Here is an 18782-nt window from a genome sequence, read left to right on the forward strand (position 1 = left end):
AATGGCCAGAGAAGATATCCTTGACTTGTTCCTTATCCTAAGAGGAAGGTATTCAGTCTTATCAGGTTGAAGAAGTTCCCCTCTATTCCTGCTTTACTGAGAGTTTTTATCATGAATGGGTGTTGAATTTTGTCAAATGCTTTTTCTGTATCAATTGACATGGTCATATGATTTTTATTCCTTAGCTTCTTTATTTTTTTATTTTTATTTATTTATTATTTTTGGCTGCGTTGGGTCTTCGTTGCTACTCTTCGTTGCACTGCGCGGGCTTCTCATTGCAGTGCCTCCTCTTGTTGCGGAGCACGGGCTCTAGAGCGCAGGCTCAGTAGTTGTGGCTCAGTAGTTTGTTTTTGTTTTGTTTTGTACTGTTCGGTCTGGTTTTGGTATCAAAATAATAATGGCCTTATAAAATGAGTTGAGAGGTGTTCCCTGCTTTTCTAATTTCTGGAGATGGTATAGAATGGTGCTAATTCTTCTTGTAATGATTGGTAGCATTCTTCAATGAAACCATCACCATCTGGGCCTGGATATTATTTGGGGGGAAGTCTTTTAATTACAAATTCAATTTTTTTAAATAGTTATAAGATTATTCAGATGATCTATTTCATATCAGGTGAATTTTTGTAGCTTATGGTTTTGGGGGAATTGATCCATTTCCTCTAAGTTGTTAAATTTATGTGCATGAATAATTTCTTTTGACCTATCTTCCAGTTCACTAATTCTCCCTGAAGCTTCTGTTAAAGGGATTTATTGATGGATTTAGTTATTGTATTTTTCATTTCTAAAAAGGTTCTAGTTGATCTTTTAAATAACTCCCATTTCACTTGTTGCCATTTCTTGTTCCCTGTGGGTATTTTTAAGTTTGTCATTTATTTGTTTGAAAATAGCAACTACGAACGTTTTATAGTACCTTGTAATTCAAGTATCTGAAGTCTTTGACAATCAGTTTCTGTTACCTGTTATTTCTGTTGGTGAGAACCTTTTCTTGTATGCTTTAAAAAAAAAAAATTGTATCTTTGCAGAAAAATATGTGGAAATAACTGGAGGGGAGATAAAACGTCCCTTCCTCCAAAAAGTAATTTCATTTATTTATATCAGACACCTGGAGGCACTAATAGTACAGGGTCGTTTTCTTCTTTTTTTCTTCTTTTTTCTTTTTTTCTTTGTATTTAGTACAGGGTCATCTTAAGCCAAGTTCAAGGCTTGATGTTTTCTGAGCTCCAGCCTGCAAATCCCTGGGAGGATTCAATTTCTGTTCCACTCATTCTGAAAGGTATAGCTCTCTGGCATGCCAGCTTTTTGTGGGAAACATGTTCTATTAGACTCATTGTATGTGGGCTTTGGGTTTTGATTTTTGTCCCATTCAATCCAGGGTAAGGTCTGATTTGCTAGAATCAAATATGGTTTGTCTTTATATCAAATGTGGTTTCCAGGCATCTGTGCTCCATTTCTCTCTGGATTATTGTTATCTTCACTTTTGGCCTGATAACTCTCTACTTACTTGTCAGTTCTTGGATGCCTTCAGAAATTTTTTAATTTATATTTTATCCAGATATTTTAGCTGTTTTCAGCAGGAGGATTCATAAAAATAACTTAGTCAGTCATTAATAGAACCAGAAGTCTCAATCACCCTCTTTCCCCCATTGAACTTCAAGTGCTTCCAAAGCCTCATTTATCACCTTAGGCATTTCTGAGTGCTAGTCTCTGTCTAGAAATATTTGCCTGTTTTGGCATCTGCAAAATGTAATGATAATAGAAGCCTGCCTCATAAGGTTATGAGGAGGAAATGAGTTAATGTATGCATTTGTGCAACATGTAAAATGCTCAGAACTGTGCCTTGTACATAGAAAGTGTTCCTAGACATTGGCCAGTTTTATTAGAGATCTCAGTACATGCATTCTTAGGCTCCCAATGATTAAATATTTGTCGATTTTTCTGAATCAACATGATGATTTCCAACTAGTTCTGACTATGACTAGGTGAGGTGAGGATTTGCCTAAGCCACGCCCTACCCGTGAAAGTCCCACTCACTAGGATTTTCTTGAACATCCTGTGAATCAGGAAGTCTCATGAACCAGCTGTCTCTTCCCTCCTCAAAACTCTCCACGAAGCTCCACTGGGGAGGTGAGAGGGAACAATTCAGATGAAAGACCATTGAACCAGGACTGAGGCCATTTCCATCCTAGCTCTACCACTGCCTTGCTGAGGGAAACTCAGGTAAACAATTTTATAGAATCCTTTCCACATATTCCACTCCAGTCCTGTGGTCCCCTGGCCTGTTCAGTCTGAAACGATGTCCTCCTCTACTACTGGCTCAAAAATCTACCTATTCGGGCTTCCCTGGTGGCGCAGTGGTTGAGAATCTGCCTGCCAATGCAGGGGACACGGGTTCGAGCCCTGGTTTGGGAAGATCCCACATGCCGTGGAGCAACTAGGCCCGTGAGCCACAACTACTGAGCCTGCGCGTCTGGAGCCTCTGCTCCGCAACAAGAGAGGCCGCGATAGTGAGAGGCCTGCGCACCGCGATGAAGAGTGGCCCCTGCTCGCCACGACTAGAGAAAGCCCTCGCACAAAAACGAAGACCCAACATAGCCAAAAATAAATTAATTAATTAAAACATTTTAAAAAATCTACCTAGTCTCTAAGGCATACTTCAAATACCATCTCTTCTCAGCCACACAAAAGAATGAAATAATGCCATTTGCAGCAACATGGATGGACCTAGAGATTATCATACTAAGTGAAGTAAGCCAGACAGAGAAAAACAAATATCATGTAACATCGCTTATATGTGGAATCTAAAAAAAATGCAAATAAACTTATTTTACAAAACAGAAAGAGACCCACAGATATAGAAAACAAATTTATGGTTCCTAAAAGGGAAAGGGTGGAGGGAGGGATAAGTTAGGAGGTTGGGATTAACATATACGCACTACTATGTATAAAATAGATAACCAACAAGGACCTACTGTATAGCACAGGGAACTATACTCAATATTTTGTAATAACCTATAAGGGAAAAGAATCTGAAAAAAAAAAAATATATATATATGTGTGTGTGTGTGTGTGTGTGTGTATATAACTGAATCACTGTGCTGTACACCTGAAACTAACATACTGTAAATCAACTCTATTTCAATAAGATACAAATAAAAACTAAACACAAATACCATCTCTTGCAAAAGGTGCAGCGCACCTCCAAATTACTGCTCCGTTTCTCACAGCTGTAAACCGATTGCTAGCATAGTAAGTTTATGTAACCATTGATTGATTGGATTAATTCACTTTGACTTTAGAGTAAATATGAACAAATCAACTGTCTTTTGAAATTGTTTCCGGGACTTCCCTGGTGGCATAGTGGTTAAGAGTCTGCCTGCCAACGCAGGGGACACAGGTCCCATCCCTGGCCCGGGAAGATCCCACATGCCGCGGAGCAACTAAGCCTGTGTGCCACAACTACTGAGCCTGCACTTTAGAGCCCACGAGCCACAACTACTGAAGCCCGTGAGCCTAGAGCCCATGCTCTGCAACGAGAAGCCACCACAGTGAGAAGCCCACGCACCGCAAGGAAGAGTAGCCCCCGCTCGCCGCAACTAGAGAAAGTCCACACGCAGCAACGGAGACCCAGCGCAGCCAAAAATAAATTAATTAATTAATTAAAAATAAATAAATAAATGAATCAAGTAGCCTTTTCACTTGATATAAACTCACACACCCGGGAACACTGTGGGATCAGAACATTCTTTCACAAGCAGGCATTACTGGCATGTTATGTGCATGTCACAGGCTCTGATGAACGTGGCATCATTTCGTTCCTCACATCCACTACTAATTTCCACAAAGGGAAGGATGTTAAAAAATATAACCATCTGTGCACCATATCAAATCATAAATAAATATATTTATATTTATGTATGTTCTAAGCCTTTAAAAACCAAGCTGTATTGTATTTTGGCATTCCAATACAATAACACAAAAAAATGTTTTTTCAGTTATCTGAATTGATTACTCTGCTTTCCCTTATCATCAGGATATAATAAAAGTATTTAAAAGTTAGATCACCAGTTGCTCTTAATGAGCTATCCTTTGTCAATGTCAGAAAGAGGGAATGAGAAAATGACTGGGAAGAGGCTCCTGGGGAAAATCTGAAGATTCTGTCCCATACCTCGGCAGAACTGTGGGCCACCACAGAGGATTTGGGGGAGGGGCTCAGAAGCAAAGGGCTGTTTTGCAGATCGCTTGATTTTAACAGCTATGACTTGCAGACAAGATAGCCAGGGTGGAGAAAGGGTGGGTAATAAAGCAATTGCAAATAGCTAAAATGAACATCAGTTTCTAAGCAATGAATTAATTCAAGAAGAAAGTTTTAGGATTTTGTCAACTTCAAATGAGAAGTCTGCTGGTGATATCTGGCTTTGGAGATGAGTAGTATCTTTTCTTTCCCTCTTAAAAAGAAAAAAAGTGTGTGTGGGCGGGGAACACCGGCCCATATATCAATGTTTGGCATGAAGAATCTCTTAATCCAGGAAGCAAAAGTCTACTACACAACTGGGACCTTTTATTGAAAATGTAGGCAAGGACTTGCCTGGTGACGCAGTGGTTAAGAATCCGCCTGCCAATTCAGGGGACACGGGTTCGAGCTCTGGTCTGGGAAGATTCCATATGCTGTAGAGCAACTAAGCCCGTGCGCCACAACGACTGAGCCCGAGCTCTAGAGCCCTCGTGCCACAACTACTGAAGCCCGCGCGCCTAGAGCCCGTGCTCCACAGCAAGAGAAGCCACCGCTATGAGAAGCCTGCACACCGCAACGAAGAGAGTAGACCCCCACTCACCGCAACTAGAGAAAGCCGGCATGTAGCAACAAAGACCCAACGCAGCCAAAAACAAATAAATAAATTTATTTTTTTAAAAAATGTAGGCAAATTGGTCATCTATCACAGTGTTCAGCAGGATGGTGCTTGAAGCCAAGCCTAAGGCTGCCAGGAAGCAGTAGTTACACAAATTGAACACGGAGGCCCTGGAGTGAGATGCCAGATTAGCGCCTCATCCCAGGAAGAGAAAACCATCAGCCTGGATCAAGAGAAAAACTCATCAAAACACAACATTTTAGACATGCACATATGTAATGTGCTTCCAGGGGCCAGGGCACATTGGGTGAGGATGCTAATTGCTCTTACATTGTTTCTTCCCTCATGTAACCTTTCACCTAATTAACCTTATTAAGTGTTCACTCTTCAAAGGGGATCTTTTTTTTCTTGCCATGACACACAGGTTGTGGGATCTTAGTTCCCTGGGAAGGGATCAAACCCGTGCCCCCTGCAGTGGAAGTGTGAGTCTTAACCACTGGACCACCAAGGAATTCCCCAAAGGGCAATCTTTTCATTTCTTTTGAATAAACATTAGTCAGCAGCCCTTCCCCACACTAGTCAACATTTAACCCTGAGTACATCTAAGTATGTGAGACCTCAGTGGAAAAACAATGGTAAGGAAGACCATCTAATAATGTCATTAGTTTCCACCCAAGAGGAACAGTTAGCAGGAGCACTGACTTGCATCATCTCTCCTTCCTCCCATCCCACCCCCCATCACCACCTGAGGGTGAAAGAGCAGGGACAGGGGTCAACTGGTATGAGGCCCACTATGTATAACCTGCCCCAACTCTTGACTATTCTGGGAAGGAAAACCCCTTCACTGCCAACTCAAAAAGCACTGCTGCTTCAACAGGACCACCGCTTACTCGCTGAAATTTGAAGATCTGGATTCCAGTGCAGGGTGAGTCCTATCACCCCCAGGGCACCCTCCACAACTGTCTACTTTTACCTCCAAAATATTGATACAAAGATTTCTTTAGCAGCAAATATACCTATGAACACAAGGTCCTCTGTGCTAGGAAAGAAGTACTCTTTGAAAGGGGGCTATATTTACAAGTTTTATTATTTTTTATTCCAAAAATACATATAAATGAAAACCTGCTCTTCAAATGCAGGGAGGCCTTTGCCTATAATGCAGTATTACATTTACATCACAAAACATTCTCATAGGAAAATCAATATGCAACTCTTTCACACACAATTTTTTAAATATATACATATACACAAACACACACACACACAAAATAGATGTAAGCAGTTATGACTTTTCTACTTACACATATTCCTCTGGTGGAAAATTAGGAAATTGGGCAATTCCCAATTGCCCAGGTAAATACAACCTCTCCGAACGTTTTTTTAAAAAGATGAAAACATGTAAACCACACAACACATACACATTGTTAGAATAAAGCAAAGACCCTGCCACATAAATGACAGTGTGTTTCTCAAAGAAGGAAGAATGGAGATAACCTCTAAATAAAAATGCAAAGTTGAAGATCAAAATTATTCTGTACATGCTCCATGGAGAAATCAGAGTTCTCTCACAAGAAACAAATCCACGACCCATTTCAGCCTCTTGTGACATGTAATCAGCACCCACTGGCAGTGGCCATGACCTTCCTGTACAGTCATGAGCTTAAGCAGGCTCCACAAAGCATCCATTTAAGTCCAACAGTCAATAATGAGGTCATGTGGTAAATCTCCCCCACCCCCCTGCCCACCCCCAAACAACGAAGTGCAAAATCAATTTCTATGACTCAAGAGCTCAACCAGGTCAAAGCTTTGGTATACTCTGGAGGCTGTTTTGGTGATAACCAAAGCTGAATAAGATTCTCTGTTCAGGGCTTTGCCCCCAAGACAAAAACAAACCCGGTCCACAAAGCTTAACAACGATATAAATAAAGTAACTGTACAAAGAAAGCAAGCCACAATTCCCCTTCAACCAGGGCTTTATAGTTTCCTGCGCAGTAGTTCTGAAAGCACCAACTCAAGCCACGATGCTTCTACTAAAACACGATGTGTTGGTGAGACTGTTCAGAAAACAAATGCCCACGGCATGTGGCTGACGTGCCACAGAAGAAAGTTCAACCAAACACAAGTCAGTTTTCTTACACTGAAACGTAAGCTGGTCAGCAACAGAAGAAAGACTTAAGGCAATAAGAGGCATTACAGAGCACGGCGGTGCCCTTTGAGTCAATCCCAAAGCTTTCGCAGCGAGAAAAGGTCTCTCGAGAGTTTGGCTTGTTTTCCAGTTTGCTAGCTGTCAGATACTTCCTCCTCCTCCTCGTCATCCTCGTCTTCCTTCCTGTCTACTTCAGAGGTGTCAGAGGACTCGTGGAGCAGAACATACTCTCTGCTGCTGAACCCAAATTTAAGGACATCCTTTTCCTTCAGTTCGTAGTATCTCTGGGGCTCAATTCGCTTGTTGTTCAGGAACGTTCCATTGCCTGAGCCAAGGTCAATGATGTAGGGCTTCACCCTGCGGCCAACTGTCCCATCAGCACGGGTATATTCCACAAGCCTAGCAGGGATAAAGGAGAGAAACCTGTGAGTGAAATCCTGCCTCAGATCATCCAGCTCTTTGCTAACACAGTCTAGATGATGTAAATAACCTGGCTTAGACACAGTTCAAGTTCAAACTCTAGGAAGTCAAGGGAAAGGCATGGCCATGGATTCAGAAATTGGGAGCAAGTAGAAATGGTGAGAACTGGTTACTGGGCGGGGAGGATTCATGGTAGATCAAAGCTTAAAATGCAGAATCCAAGGCCTCTTGCCATGGTTAAGAAATACATTTTTTGCATCTTTTTTGACACTTTTTGCATTGTTTATAATCAATATAGTGCTTCTTTTACCTATATTTCAACATATTTTAGCTTCTGTCCCAATGGGAATACACCAGTGGATTTGGACTTCAGAGTCAAGGGAACAGATGAGATGATCAAAATTGTTCAAATCAAAATTGATTTGAGCCAGAGTTCTACTACAGTGATCATTTATTAGGCAAGCCACTTGGCTTTGCTGAGCTTCATATTCTCATGTCAAATGGGGTATTAATACCTGTCCTCGCCTCCCCACTGGATTGTTGTGAACATCCAACAATAACAGATGTACTACAGAAACTGTCACGATACAGATTCAGCTAACATACGCCAGGCACTCTCAGCTTTATTTCCATTTAACCCTCATAACAGCCCTGCGAGGTAGGTAGAAACCGAGGCCCAGAAGACTGGCTCGCCCCAAGTCAGACACCTGGTAAGTGGCAGTGGCAGGATTCAAAATCTGGATTTCTGACACCAAGTTCCAGCCTGTTATACAAATGTAAGCAATTATTTGTATAAAGTGATTATTCGTTAGATGAATAATACTCCTTAAGACTAATACTAGATACGAGGGGTATGGGCTTCTTGTGCACACACAGGCACACAGACCTCAGTAATCCTAACTAACCGAGACGCCGGGCTTCTGCTGGCACTCCAGTTTCCCTCTGCAGATGTACACTTACCGGTACTGAAAGACGGCGTGCTGCTTTGAACAGGAGGGGTGATCGATGGGAATGTCTGCGATGCGGCGGTGTCGGCCCAGGAGGTAAGCGCTCTGTCGGTGGATGTACATCACTGGAAGCACCTCATCATTTTTAAAGGGGTAGAGACGCCACCGTTTTTTGGGGATACGTGCTTCCGGGGGCTCACTGTATTTAATGACTACACCCCGAAAGGTGTTGGTGTCCTCAAGAAGTGCCCCAGAAAGTTCAAAGCTTGGCTTTTCTTTAACAGGCACTTCTTTGTCTTTGTTGTTGCTGCCAGGGCCAGGCTGAGGAAGTGAGTCCTGAGATGCGTTACCGCCGGCTTCGTTCTTCTGGCGGTGCTCCCGGCGCCGGGTGTTGTGAAACTCCCGCTCAGATTCCTGCGCCTGTAGGTTCTGGGCATCTCGATCCCGTCCCTGAGGCTGCCCGCTGCCAGGCCTCTCGACCGAGCTTCTCCTCTGGTGGGAATGGCCACGGTGTCTGTCTCGGTCACTGTTCCTAGCTCGCCTGTGTTCCTGTCCTGAGGGTTCTCGGTGTGGCCGATCCTCCCGGCCTCTCCGGGGATGATCCTCACGTTCCTGAAATTCAAACAGATTCAGGAAGGTAAAGGCAGTCCACAGTCTATGAATAGAGCTGCAGTCAAAAAGTCATTTGTGCTTTGGACTTTGGCATTCAGAGCAAAATGTCCCACAGAAATAAGGTTACCAGTGGTGGTCATGTCCCCTTGCAAGGCCACCACACAGAACAGGTGTCCTAGACTGCTGCCCAGCTATAGAGCTAACGGTGCACACCCATGTTCAGAGCCCAAGAAACAAGAACACCTATAGGCAAACTTAGAGGGACATGCATACAGAATCAGAACTAACAGAGTTAAGTAGTCACATACAAGATAATTACGTAAAAAAAAAAAAAGCTAGCTTTCTCTTATGCCCAAAAGGAAAATGTAATAGTAATTTTAAAAGATCTGATTTCAATACCTAGAATAAAATTAAGAAATATGCAAGACATATAAGAAACATATAGTGCTCGCTTCAGCAGCACATATACTAAAATTGGAACGACACGGAGAAGATTAGCATGGCCCCTGTGCAAGGATGACACGCAAATTCGTGAAGCGTTCCATATTTTTAAATTTGTGGGTTTTCTTCTCCTGTTTTTCTGCCTTGTGTCAATTTTATTATTAGTGTAGCCATAAGAACTCAAGAGGAGTAGCAACAGTACCTGACAGATTTATCCTGAAAAAAATAAACAAGCAGTTAATTTTTAAACATTAAAAAAAAAAAAAAAAAAGAAACCTATAAAAATTTACTACATTTGACCCTTGAATAATGAGGGGGTTAGCGGCACAGGGGCACGAACACTCCAACTAGTTGTAGTCAGCCCTCTGTATACCTGGTTCCTCTGTATTCAAGGGTCCGAATCCACAGATTCAACCAACAGGGGACATGGAGTACTGCAGTATCTACTATTGAAAAAAAATGTGCATATAAGTGGACCAGTGCAATTCAAACCCATGTTGTTCAAGGGTCAACTGTAACAGATATATTTTTTAAAGATCTGAAAAAAATGAAGAAACACATGATGGTTTCTTAAAAAAGACTCAGCATTGAAAATCAGCACAGGAGAAAATGGGCAAAGGATATTAACAAGGAATTATCAGAACAAATAAATATTTAATGAACACACGAAGATAGGCTTACCCTGATTAATCTAATAACTAAAGCATCAGAGTTCAAGGGGGGCGCCCGCACACTATGAGCAAGGCTGCCCCTCCTGGAAAGGGGTAGAGAGGAAATCCTGAGCACCAGGACTGAGACCTTGCCTCCACTCCCCCGCCAACCCCACCCCCGGCCTCAAGGCCTTCTCCCTACCATACATAGGGGTCAAGTAGGGGTCTGCTTGCTCAGAGCAGGACCCAGTTTTCCTAGACTTCCAAGCCTCCAGAGTCAAGTATCAAGAGGCAGGGAGCCTCAGACACCCCACCCTCCTACCCCAAGACATTCACAAGTTTGCCACCACCATCTGCCTTGAGTTCACCAGAACTCATCTCATTATGCCCTTTATCCCTGATTAAATGAGTCACTGTAAGAAGTCACAGATTCCAGGTCATCACCTCTACCTCCCTTGTACTCTAATCCCCATAAGGCTCTGTCCATCAAGGATTCTGTCCCCAAATCTGTCCCCTTCTTCAACTCCTGAAGCTGTTGTTGCACTACGCCCCCTGGAATGGAGAGCTCGGCAAAACTGATCTACATCCTCCACGTTTTCCCGGATCGTTCCCATCTCCTTTCGCTCTAACAGAACCCTGGCTCTGCCCTGAGCACACTGCTCCCCTGCAGCTCCTCAAATGGTGGCTGTTTTTCTCCCTCTGACCTCCCCCAACTCCCACCATCTCTGGGTCTGGACATACGGCAGGTGTCATCCTTGCTTCTCACTGCCAATTCCAGAACACGCCCCACCCTTTTCTTTCTCCCTAAAAAACCCAGCTGTGGGGACTTCCCTGGTGGTCCAGTGGTAAAGAATCCGCCTTGTAATGCAGGGGACATGGGTTCGATCCCTGGTCAGGGAACTAAGATCCCACATGCCGCGGGGCAACTAAGCCCGTGTGCCACACCTACTGAGCTCGCGCACCTCAACTAGAGCCCGCCTGCTGCAAACTACAGAGCCCACGCACTCTGGAACCTGAGTGCCACAACTACAGAGCCCATGTACCCTGGAGCCGGCGTGCCACAACTAGAGAGGAGCCTGTGCACCACAATGAAGATCCCACATGCCTCAACAAAGATCCCGAATGCCGCAACTAAGACCCGATGCAGTCAAAAATAAATAAAATAAATAAAATTAAAAAAAAAAAATCTTTAAAAAAAAACAAAAACAAAATAAAACCCAGCTGTGAATCTCACGTAAGACCACTGTCACCATTACTCTCAGTGCTGCTGTCATTTACTAATCCTGAGTCACTTCCCCTCACTTTGTGCCAGTTTTACTTCCAGCTCAAGTCATCCTCTCCAGCATTACTCTTGGTGATTTCGATAACGTGCTGGCATCTCTATTCTTTGCATTTCTCTCTTCCCATTATCTTATTTGTCTCCTCCCTTCTCTTCAGCCACTCACCCCCATGGTTATACACGGACCTTTTCATTTCCAATAACTGCAACCCCTCTATAATTTCCATTTTAAGCAGTCCTCCTTCTGCCCATCTTTCCAGCTCACACTTTACCCAACTCTAACAATCCTTATCCCAATAAGACTCATCCAAGCCTTTGATCCTCTTACCTTTGCACAGTCCCTTGCTCTCTTCCCTTCCTAACTTAAATTCCATGGTCAAGCAGTATGATCACTCCCATGAGGAGATATTCAAATCCTTTGCCCCTATGCCATTCTGTTGCACTGTCCTGGCAAAACCACAATCAGCATTAAGCACAGCAAAGTGGCTAGAGAAAAGACACAAACCATTCTGAATGGTCCTACCTTAGAAGCACGACCCCAAGTCTCCTTAATGATGCCCAGCGACCATCCTACATTTTCTTGATCTATTCATTCTCCCAGATGACTGTTTTACCCCTTCTCCGTCCTCAAATCTCCTACATGGTCTTTCCCATCCCTTATTTACTCAGAAGGGATTTTCTACATCTACCCACCCATCAGTATCTGTACGCATATACTCTGTCTTCCCTTCCTGTGACCATAAGGAAACTATCTGTGCTTCTACCTAAAGCCAGTTCCTACATCTGGGAGCTTCCCTCTCAACCAGAATATCACTCCAGTGATTCTCACCTCTCTTGTGCACAATCTACTTCCCCGTTCTGCACTGGATCATTCCCATCAGCACAGGCACCTGCTCTTCTCTAGAACTCATTTCCCATGTCAGCTTCCACCCTATTTCTTCACTCCTCTTTGAGTAAAACTCCTCAAAACAGTTTGGTTTTAATCAGTCTCCAATTCTTCTCCCATCTTCTTCTGAACCCTCCAATTAGGCTTCACCCTTACTACTCCACTAAAATTGCTGGTCAAGGTCACCAATGACCTCCATGTTGCTAAATCCAATGGGCAATTCTGTCTTCGTTTCCAAAAAGTGTATACCAGGCAAAATTAGTAGACACTATGGAGAGAATATGACAAATTACAAAACCAGATAACACAAAATAACTAAGATTTCAACATATACTCTCAATTATTGATAAGTCAAGTAGGATAATATATATTTTTTAATGAACATCTTTGCATAGAATACACACACACAAACACACACACACACACCCCCCAAAACATAAAGGAAAAGAAGATAACATAAGTATAACAGAGCCTTGAAGTATAAATATCAAACTATTAAAATGGCTACTTCTGGGGAGTGAGGTGATTTTTTTGTTTGTGGGGAGGGGTGCGATTTTGAGGCTAATGAGAGAAGTAACCATACACTACATAAACCATACTCTCTATTTTACAGAATTCTGTATTATGATGAACAAGTAAATGATAAATTTATTTTTTTCTGAGGTTTCCACAATCCTGTTCCCCTCCTTTTTTTTTTTAATTGAAGTACAGTTGATTTACAATATTGTGTTAGTTTCAGGCGTATAGCAAAGTGATTCAGTTATACATACACACACACCCACACACGTATATTTTTTTTTCAGATTCTTTTCCATTATAGGTTATTACAAGATATTGAATATAATTCCTGTGCTAGATAAATTTATTTTTTTAATGGTGGCTGAGTGGTGCAGAAGAGAATATCTGTAAGTACAAGTCATGCTTAAGTCAGAGGCCGTGTGCACTCTTACAATCCAGGTGAAAGTCACTGACTTTCAGCTGCCTGTCAAGCCCTCAAACCCTTCTGCTCGAGAGCCATTTCCAAGTTTCTAGCTGATTAACACAATGAAATCAGCTTTTTAAGAGATAATTTGAGGTCAGGAGGGAAGTTAGCATAGAAAAGCAAACTAAGACACTTCAAAATAACAATAATCACAAAACAGTTCCATGCTATAAGCCCCAGGATTCACTGTAAAGTGCTGATTTAGAAACCAGAGGTAAAGAACTGCAAGTTGAAAAAGTCAAACATATATATATATATATATATATATATATAAGTAAATCAGGGAGTAAAATGGTGGTTACTAGGAGATGGGGGGCGAGAGGATAAGACTGATGGTATTTAAGGGTACAAACTTGTAACAAGTAGTAAATAAGCCATAGAGATCTAATGCACAGTATAATGAATATAGACAGTAATACTGCACTATAATGATATAACGTGGTAAATATTGCTTCAATGGCAATCATATTACAATATATAAATGTATCCAAGTAACACAGCTTTGCACCTTAAACCTACAAAATGTAACATGCCAAAATTATTAAATCAAAAAAGTAGCAGGCTTCCCTGGTGGTGCAGTGGTTCAGAGTCTGCCTGCCAATGCAGGGGACACGGGTTCGAGCCCTGGTCTGGGAAGATCCCACATGCCACGGAGCAACTGGGCCCGTGAGCCACAACTGCTGAGCCTGCGCGTCTGGAGCCTGTGCTCCGCAACAAGAGAGGCCGCGACAGTGAGAGGCCCGCGCACCGCCATGAAGAGTGGCCCCCGCTCGCCGCAACTGGAGAAAGCCCTCGCACAGAAACGAAGACCCAACACAGTCAAAAAAAAAAAAAAAAAAAAAAAAAAAGTAGCAAGTTGTACATAAACACACACACACACAAAACTACAAGTGGTTTGAGAGGTTCGATCTGGGTACTGTGGTTCCAGTGGCTGCATTCTGAGATAGCCAAGGTGGTGCCTGACCAACTCATACAACAGACCATCAAGACTGTCTGGCTTTGTATCTTTTTAGGTAGCAGAAAGTTGGCCCACAGTCTCTCAAATTCATAAGAAAATCCATTTTCTTAATGCCAGTGTCTCTATTTGCACTTTGTAACAAAGAGCTTCTTTAAAAAGAAGACTGAATGCTTGTCCATCAGGACCGAGGGCAAGGCACGAGAGTCTGCTCTCGCTACTCTTATTCCACAATAGTGCTGGAAGTCCCAGACAGTGCAGCAAGAGAAAATAAAACGCACACACACTGTAAAGGAAGAAATAAAACTGTGCCTATTTGCAGATATGATTATCTATGTGGAAAATCCCAAGTAATCTACCAAAAACCTCCTAAAATAAATGAATGAGTTCAGTAAGGTCACAGGATGTAAGATAAACATACAAAAGTCAATTACATTTCTATGTACTAGCAGTGAACAAGTAAACAATGAAATTTAAAATATCACTTACAGTCACTAAAAAAAATTACTTAAGTGTAAATCTAACAAAACACACATGGGACTTGTACACTGAAAACTACAAACACTGATGAAAGAAATCAAAGAGCTAAATAAACGGAGACACACCTATGTTCATAGACTACAAGACTCAATATAATAATAATAATTTTAAAAACCCAACTCACCCCAAAATACAAGTTTAACACCATTCCAATCAAAGTCCTAACAAGATTTTTTTTAAATAGATATAAACAAGATTGTTCCCACCTTATAGTAAAACAAACTTAAAATAGACCAGAGACTTACATGAAAAACATTAAGGAAAAAACAAATCTTCAGGATCTAGGGCCAGGGAAAAAATTCTTAGACATGACACCAAAAGCATAATCTACGAAAAGAAAAACAGATAAGCTGGACTCCATCTAAATTAAAAACTTTTGCTCTGAGAAAAATCCTGTTAAGAGAATGACCAGACAAGATACAGACTGGAAGAAAATACTGGCAAACCACTCACCCCAAAAGGCCTAGTATCTAAGAATATTAAAAAAGAACTCTTAAAACTCAATAGTAAAAAAACCCAAATAATCCATCTAGAAAATAGGCAAAAGATCTGAAAACACATGTCACCTGAGAGGAAATACAGATGGCAAATAAGCACATGAAAAGACGTTCAATATCATTAGCCACAAGGTAAATGCAAATTAAGATCACAATACCGCTATCCCACCTGTAAGAATGGTTAAAATAAAAAAATGGTGCCAGTACCAAATGCTGGATCACTCACATGACAGGTGGAAATGTAAAATGGTACAGCCACTGTTATGGACTGAATCGTGCCCCCAAATTTATATGTTGAAGTCCCAACCTCCACATCTTAGAATGTAGCCAAATTTTTTGTAGATAAGCTCTTTGAAGAACTGATTGAGTTAAAATGAGTGAGACCCTAACCCAATACGGCTAATGTGGTTAAAGGAGGAGCTAGGAGCCAGGGATAGGAGCACAGAGGGAAAGGCTATGTGAGGGCACAGTGGAGAAGGCAAGCCAAGGAGAGAGGCCTCAGGAGAAACCAAACTGCTGAAACTTTGATCTCGGACTTCTAGCCTCTAGAACTGTGTGAAAATTATAGGCTCCGTTGTTTAAGGCAGCCAGTCTGTGGAATTTTGTTATGGAAGAACTGGCAAACTAACACAGCACTCTGGAAAACAGTTTGGCAATTTCTTTAAAAAATTAAACACACAACTACTATACCATCCAGCAGCTGCACTCCCGGGCATGTGTCCCAGAGAAAAGAAAACTTATGTTCGCACAAACACCTGCCCACAAATGTTTACATAGCAGCCTTATGTCTAACAGCCAAAAAACTGGTAACAACCCAGATATTCTTTAATGGGCAAATGGTTAAATCCATACCACTGAATACGACTCAGCAATAAAAAGGAATGAACTACGGAGAGAGGCAACAACCTGAATGAATCGCTAAAGAATTTTGCTGAGTGAAAAAAGCCAATCCCTAAAGGCTTGTACTGTGAGATTCCATTTACACAGCATGCTTGAAGTGACAAAATTATAGAAATGGAGAAGAGATTAGAAGCTGCCACGAGTTGAGGGGTAAGGGTGGGAGGGAACTGGGTGTGACTATAAAAGGACTACATGAGGGATCCTTGTGACGAAAATGTTTTGTTCCTTGACTGCACTGATGTCAACGTTTTGACTGTGATACTGTTCTATAATTCTGTAAGATGTTACCATTGGGAGAAACAGCCACTTCTGTATTATTTCCTACAACTGCATGTGAATCAACAATTACCTCAAAATAAAAGGTTTAACTTAACAAAGCAAGCAGGAAAAACAAAAAACCCCAGCTTTTAGAAAAGCCCATCGCAAGTACAGGTGAACACATACACAACACTCTTTAGCTATGATGGGACAGGCTCTAGGTTTGGAGCCAGTATGAAAACATCTCAATCCACTTACCTGCTTTACTTTGACTGTTGAGTGGTGAGGACTTCGGCTTCTCTTACTCCGGGGAGACTTGCTTCTTCTCCCTGAGGACTTGTTTTTCTTTTTGGCTGGAGACCTGTTCAGAGAATGATACATGCAGATTTTATCTCAGTTTTCATTCCCTAATACAAATTAGCTTCAAGTATCAGGCTTACCTACTAATACAAACACCACATTTGTGAAGGTCTCTGCTGATCACACTAAAGGAGTTAAGGAGCTTCACTTTTCTAGCCCTAATGTCTTCCACATACATAACTGCCTACTGGAACTTCTCACATAGATGACATAACTCTAGATTCCCATCCCCTCAAGAAACTTTCCTCTGTCTCTGCCATCTGGGTAACTGGTGCCACCATCCACCCTGTTCCTCAGGACAAAAACCTAGAAGTCACCCTTGATTCTTTTTCTCCTCACCACCAGCAGCCCCCCACGCTCCTCTCCCACACAATCACACTCAATCAATCAATCAATCAGCAAGTCCTCTGGCTCTATCTCCTCCCTCTCCCACCTCATTCCAACCACTCTCCTTGATCCCTGTACTGGATCCACCCCCCCCCCCATTTCTAGAAGGAACACAATTGATTCCACTTCAAGTTCTTTGCACAGGCTATTCCCTCTGCCTAGATCTTTGCAAGGCTGGATTATTCTTACCATTCAGGTCTCAGGTCAAATGGTGGACTTTTCAGAGAGTGGTTCAGGAAGAACCATTTCCCTCTACCCTCTCACTATCACATTACTGTTTTAACCTACCCCTAATACTTGTTACTAACTGAAACTATTTTTTTTAAATTTAATTTGCTTGTTATTTTGTCTCAGAGCTAGAGCACGGTCAGTTTCACCAGGGTAGAGATCATCTATGGTGTTCATCCTTGCCGCCCCAGAATCTAGGACGGTCTTCTTTTTTCTACATATACACATGTATATTTTTAAAAGTGTTACATAGATATTTTCCCACATTATTTTATAACCTACGATGGTCTTTAGCACATAATAGGTACTCAGTAAAACTACGTCGAATGAATTAATAAATGAACGAGTCTAACAAGAGACAATTTTTTCCACAGAATATCAGACAGATCGCCTAGGCCCTCGATATGTAAACTTCTTGGGGCAGATAACTGAAAAGATAACTCCCGCACTCCATTTGCAGGCAAATGGGGAAAATCTTTCATTTCAACTTAAACGATCATTGCTTAACGAACAACTTAAATTGGACCATACCCGGTGAAATGCTGGGTACCCAGAAATGGAGGAGCGAGATCCTGTCCAGCAGGCATTAGGCGCTTAACGCCCAGCTATAACGCAAGTGACAGGTACCAGAGTAAACGTTCCTTAACACAAGCACAACCGGTCACTACTATCGCCTCAAGATTAAGTCCAAGCTGCAGCGCTCAGCGTTCAAGGTGTGTTTCTGGCTCTAGCCCTGTCCTCCTTTCTCAATAAACCCGACCCAAGGTCCACCCCGGGCTGCTGCTCACTTACCGGCTACCTCCTCGGGCTCGGTTCCCGCGGTGACTCGGGCGGCCCGACTCGCCGGCCGGTGGGGACGGGCTACCGCCGGAGGAGTCCGGGCGGCGGTGCACGGGAGGCACGGATTCCGGGCTGAGGCGCTCCTGCTTCACCACCACCGCTGCCGCCACCATGTCGCCGTCCCGGTGCCTTCGTCGGCTCCCCCGATCCCGCTCGCTCTTCACCTCCTTCATACTAGGAGACCTACGGAGCCAAGGAAAAAGATGTCCGAAGCACCCCTGTCCCCGAAGGAAATGACGGACCTGACTCTAGGACTTCCGCTTCCGAGTGCACGCTCTCCCAGAAACCCTCGCGGCGGAGATAACGCGATACGATTCCGGAGTGGGCGGGGCCTTAGTGACCCGGCTCGAGAGGCGGGAGATTTAAGTTTCAAAAGCAAACTTTCGGGAAAAAGCTACTCTCAAGGATGTTTGTTGCCCTGTTATAGTAATTACGGAGCACAGAGACAACCTACATGCCCAGCGATAGGAAAGATGTTATGTCACCATTCGCAATGCTATTTACAAACTATATGACAAATGGAAAAAACCCTGACTTGTTAAACGAAAGAAGCAAGATACAAAATTGTGCGTAGTGTGTGATTACATTTACGTTTGGGAATACCAAG

General features: G+C 42.6%; 1 protein-coding gene and 1 non-coding gene across 2 annotated transcripts; one reads left to right on the plus strand and one right to left on the minus strand.

The window, feature by feature from the left end:
• Nucleotides 1-5992: 5992 nt before the first annotated feature.
• SNIP1 (Smad nuclear interacting protein 1) lies at nt 5993-18390 on the minus strand. Its single transcript, XM_068537877.1, has 4 exons — nt 18128-18390; nt 16619-16721; nt 8374-8972; nt 5993-7392 (listed from the first exon to the last, which is right to left on the minus strand). Exons 1-4 carry the CDS (start codon nt 18346-18348, stop codon nt 7128-7130), a joined length of 1188 nt encoding a protein of 395 aa, XP_068393978.1. The 5' UTR covers nt 18349-18390; the 3' UTR covers nt 5993-7127.
• LOC137763262 (U6 spliceosomal RNA) lies at nt 9417-9523 on the plus strand. Its single transcript, XR_011073804.1, has one exon. It is a non-coding gene; the product is annotated as a U6 spliceosomal RNA (small nuclear RNA).
• Nucleotides 18391-18782: the final 392 nt, after the last annotated feature.

Source organism: Eschrichtius robustus, chromosome 3 (genome assembly GCF_028021215.1).
Source record: "Eschrichtius robustus isolate mEscRob2 chromosome 3, mEscRob2.pri, whole genome shotgun sequence".
In the NCBI taxonomy this organism is placed as follows: Eukaryota; Metazoa; Chordata; class Mammalia; order Artiodactyla; family Eschrichtiidae; genus Eschrichtius; species Eschrichtius robustus.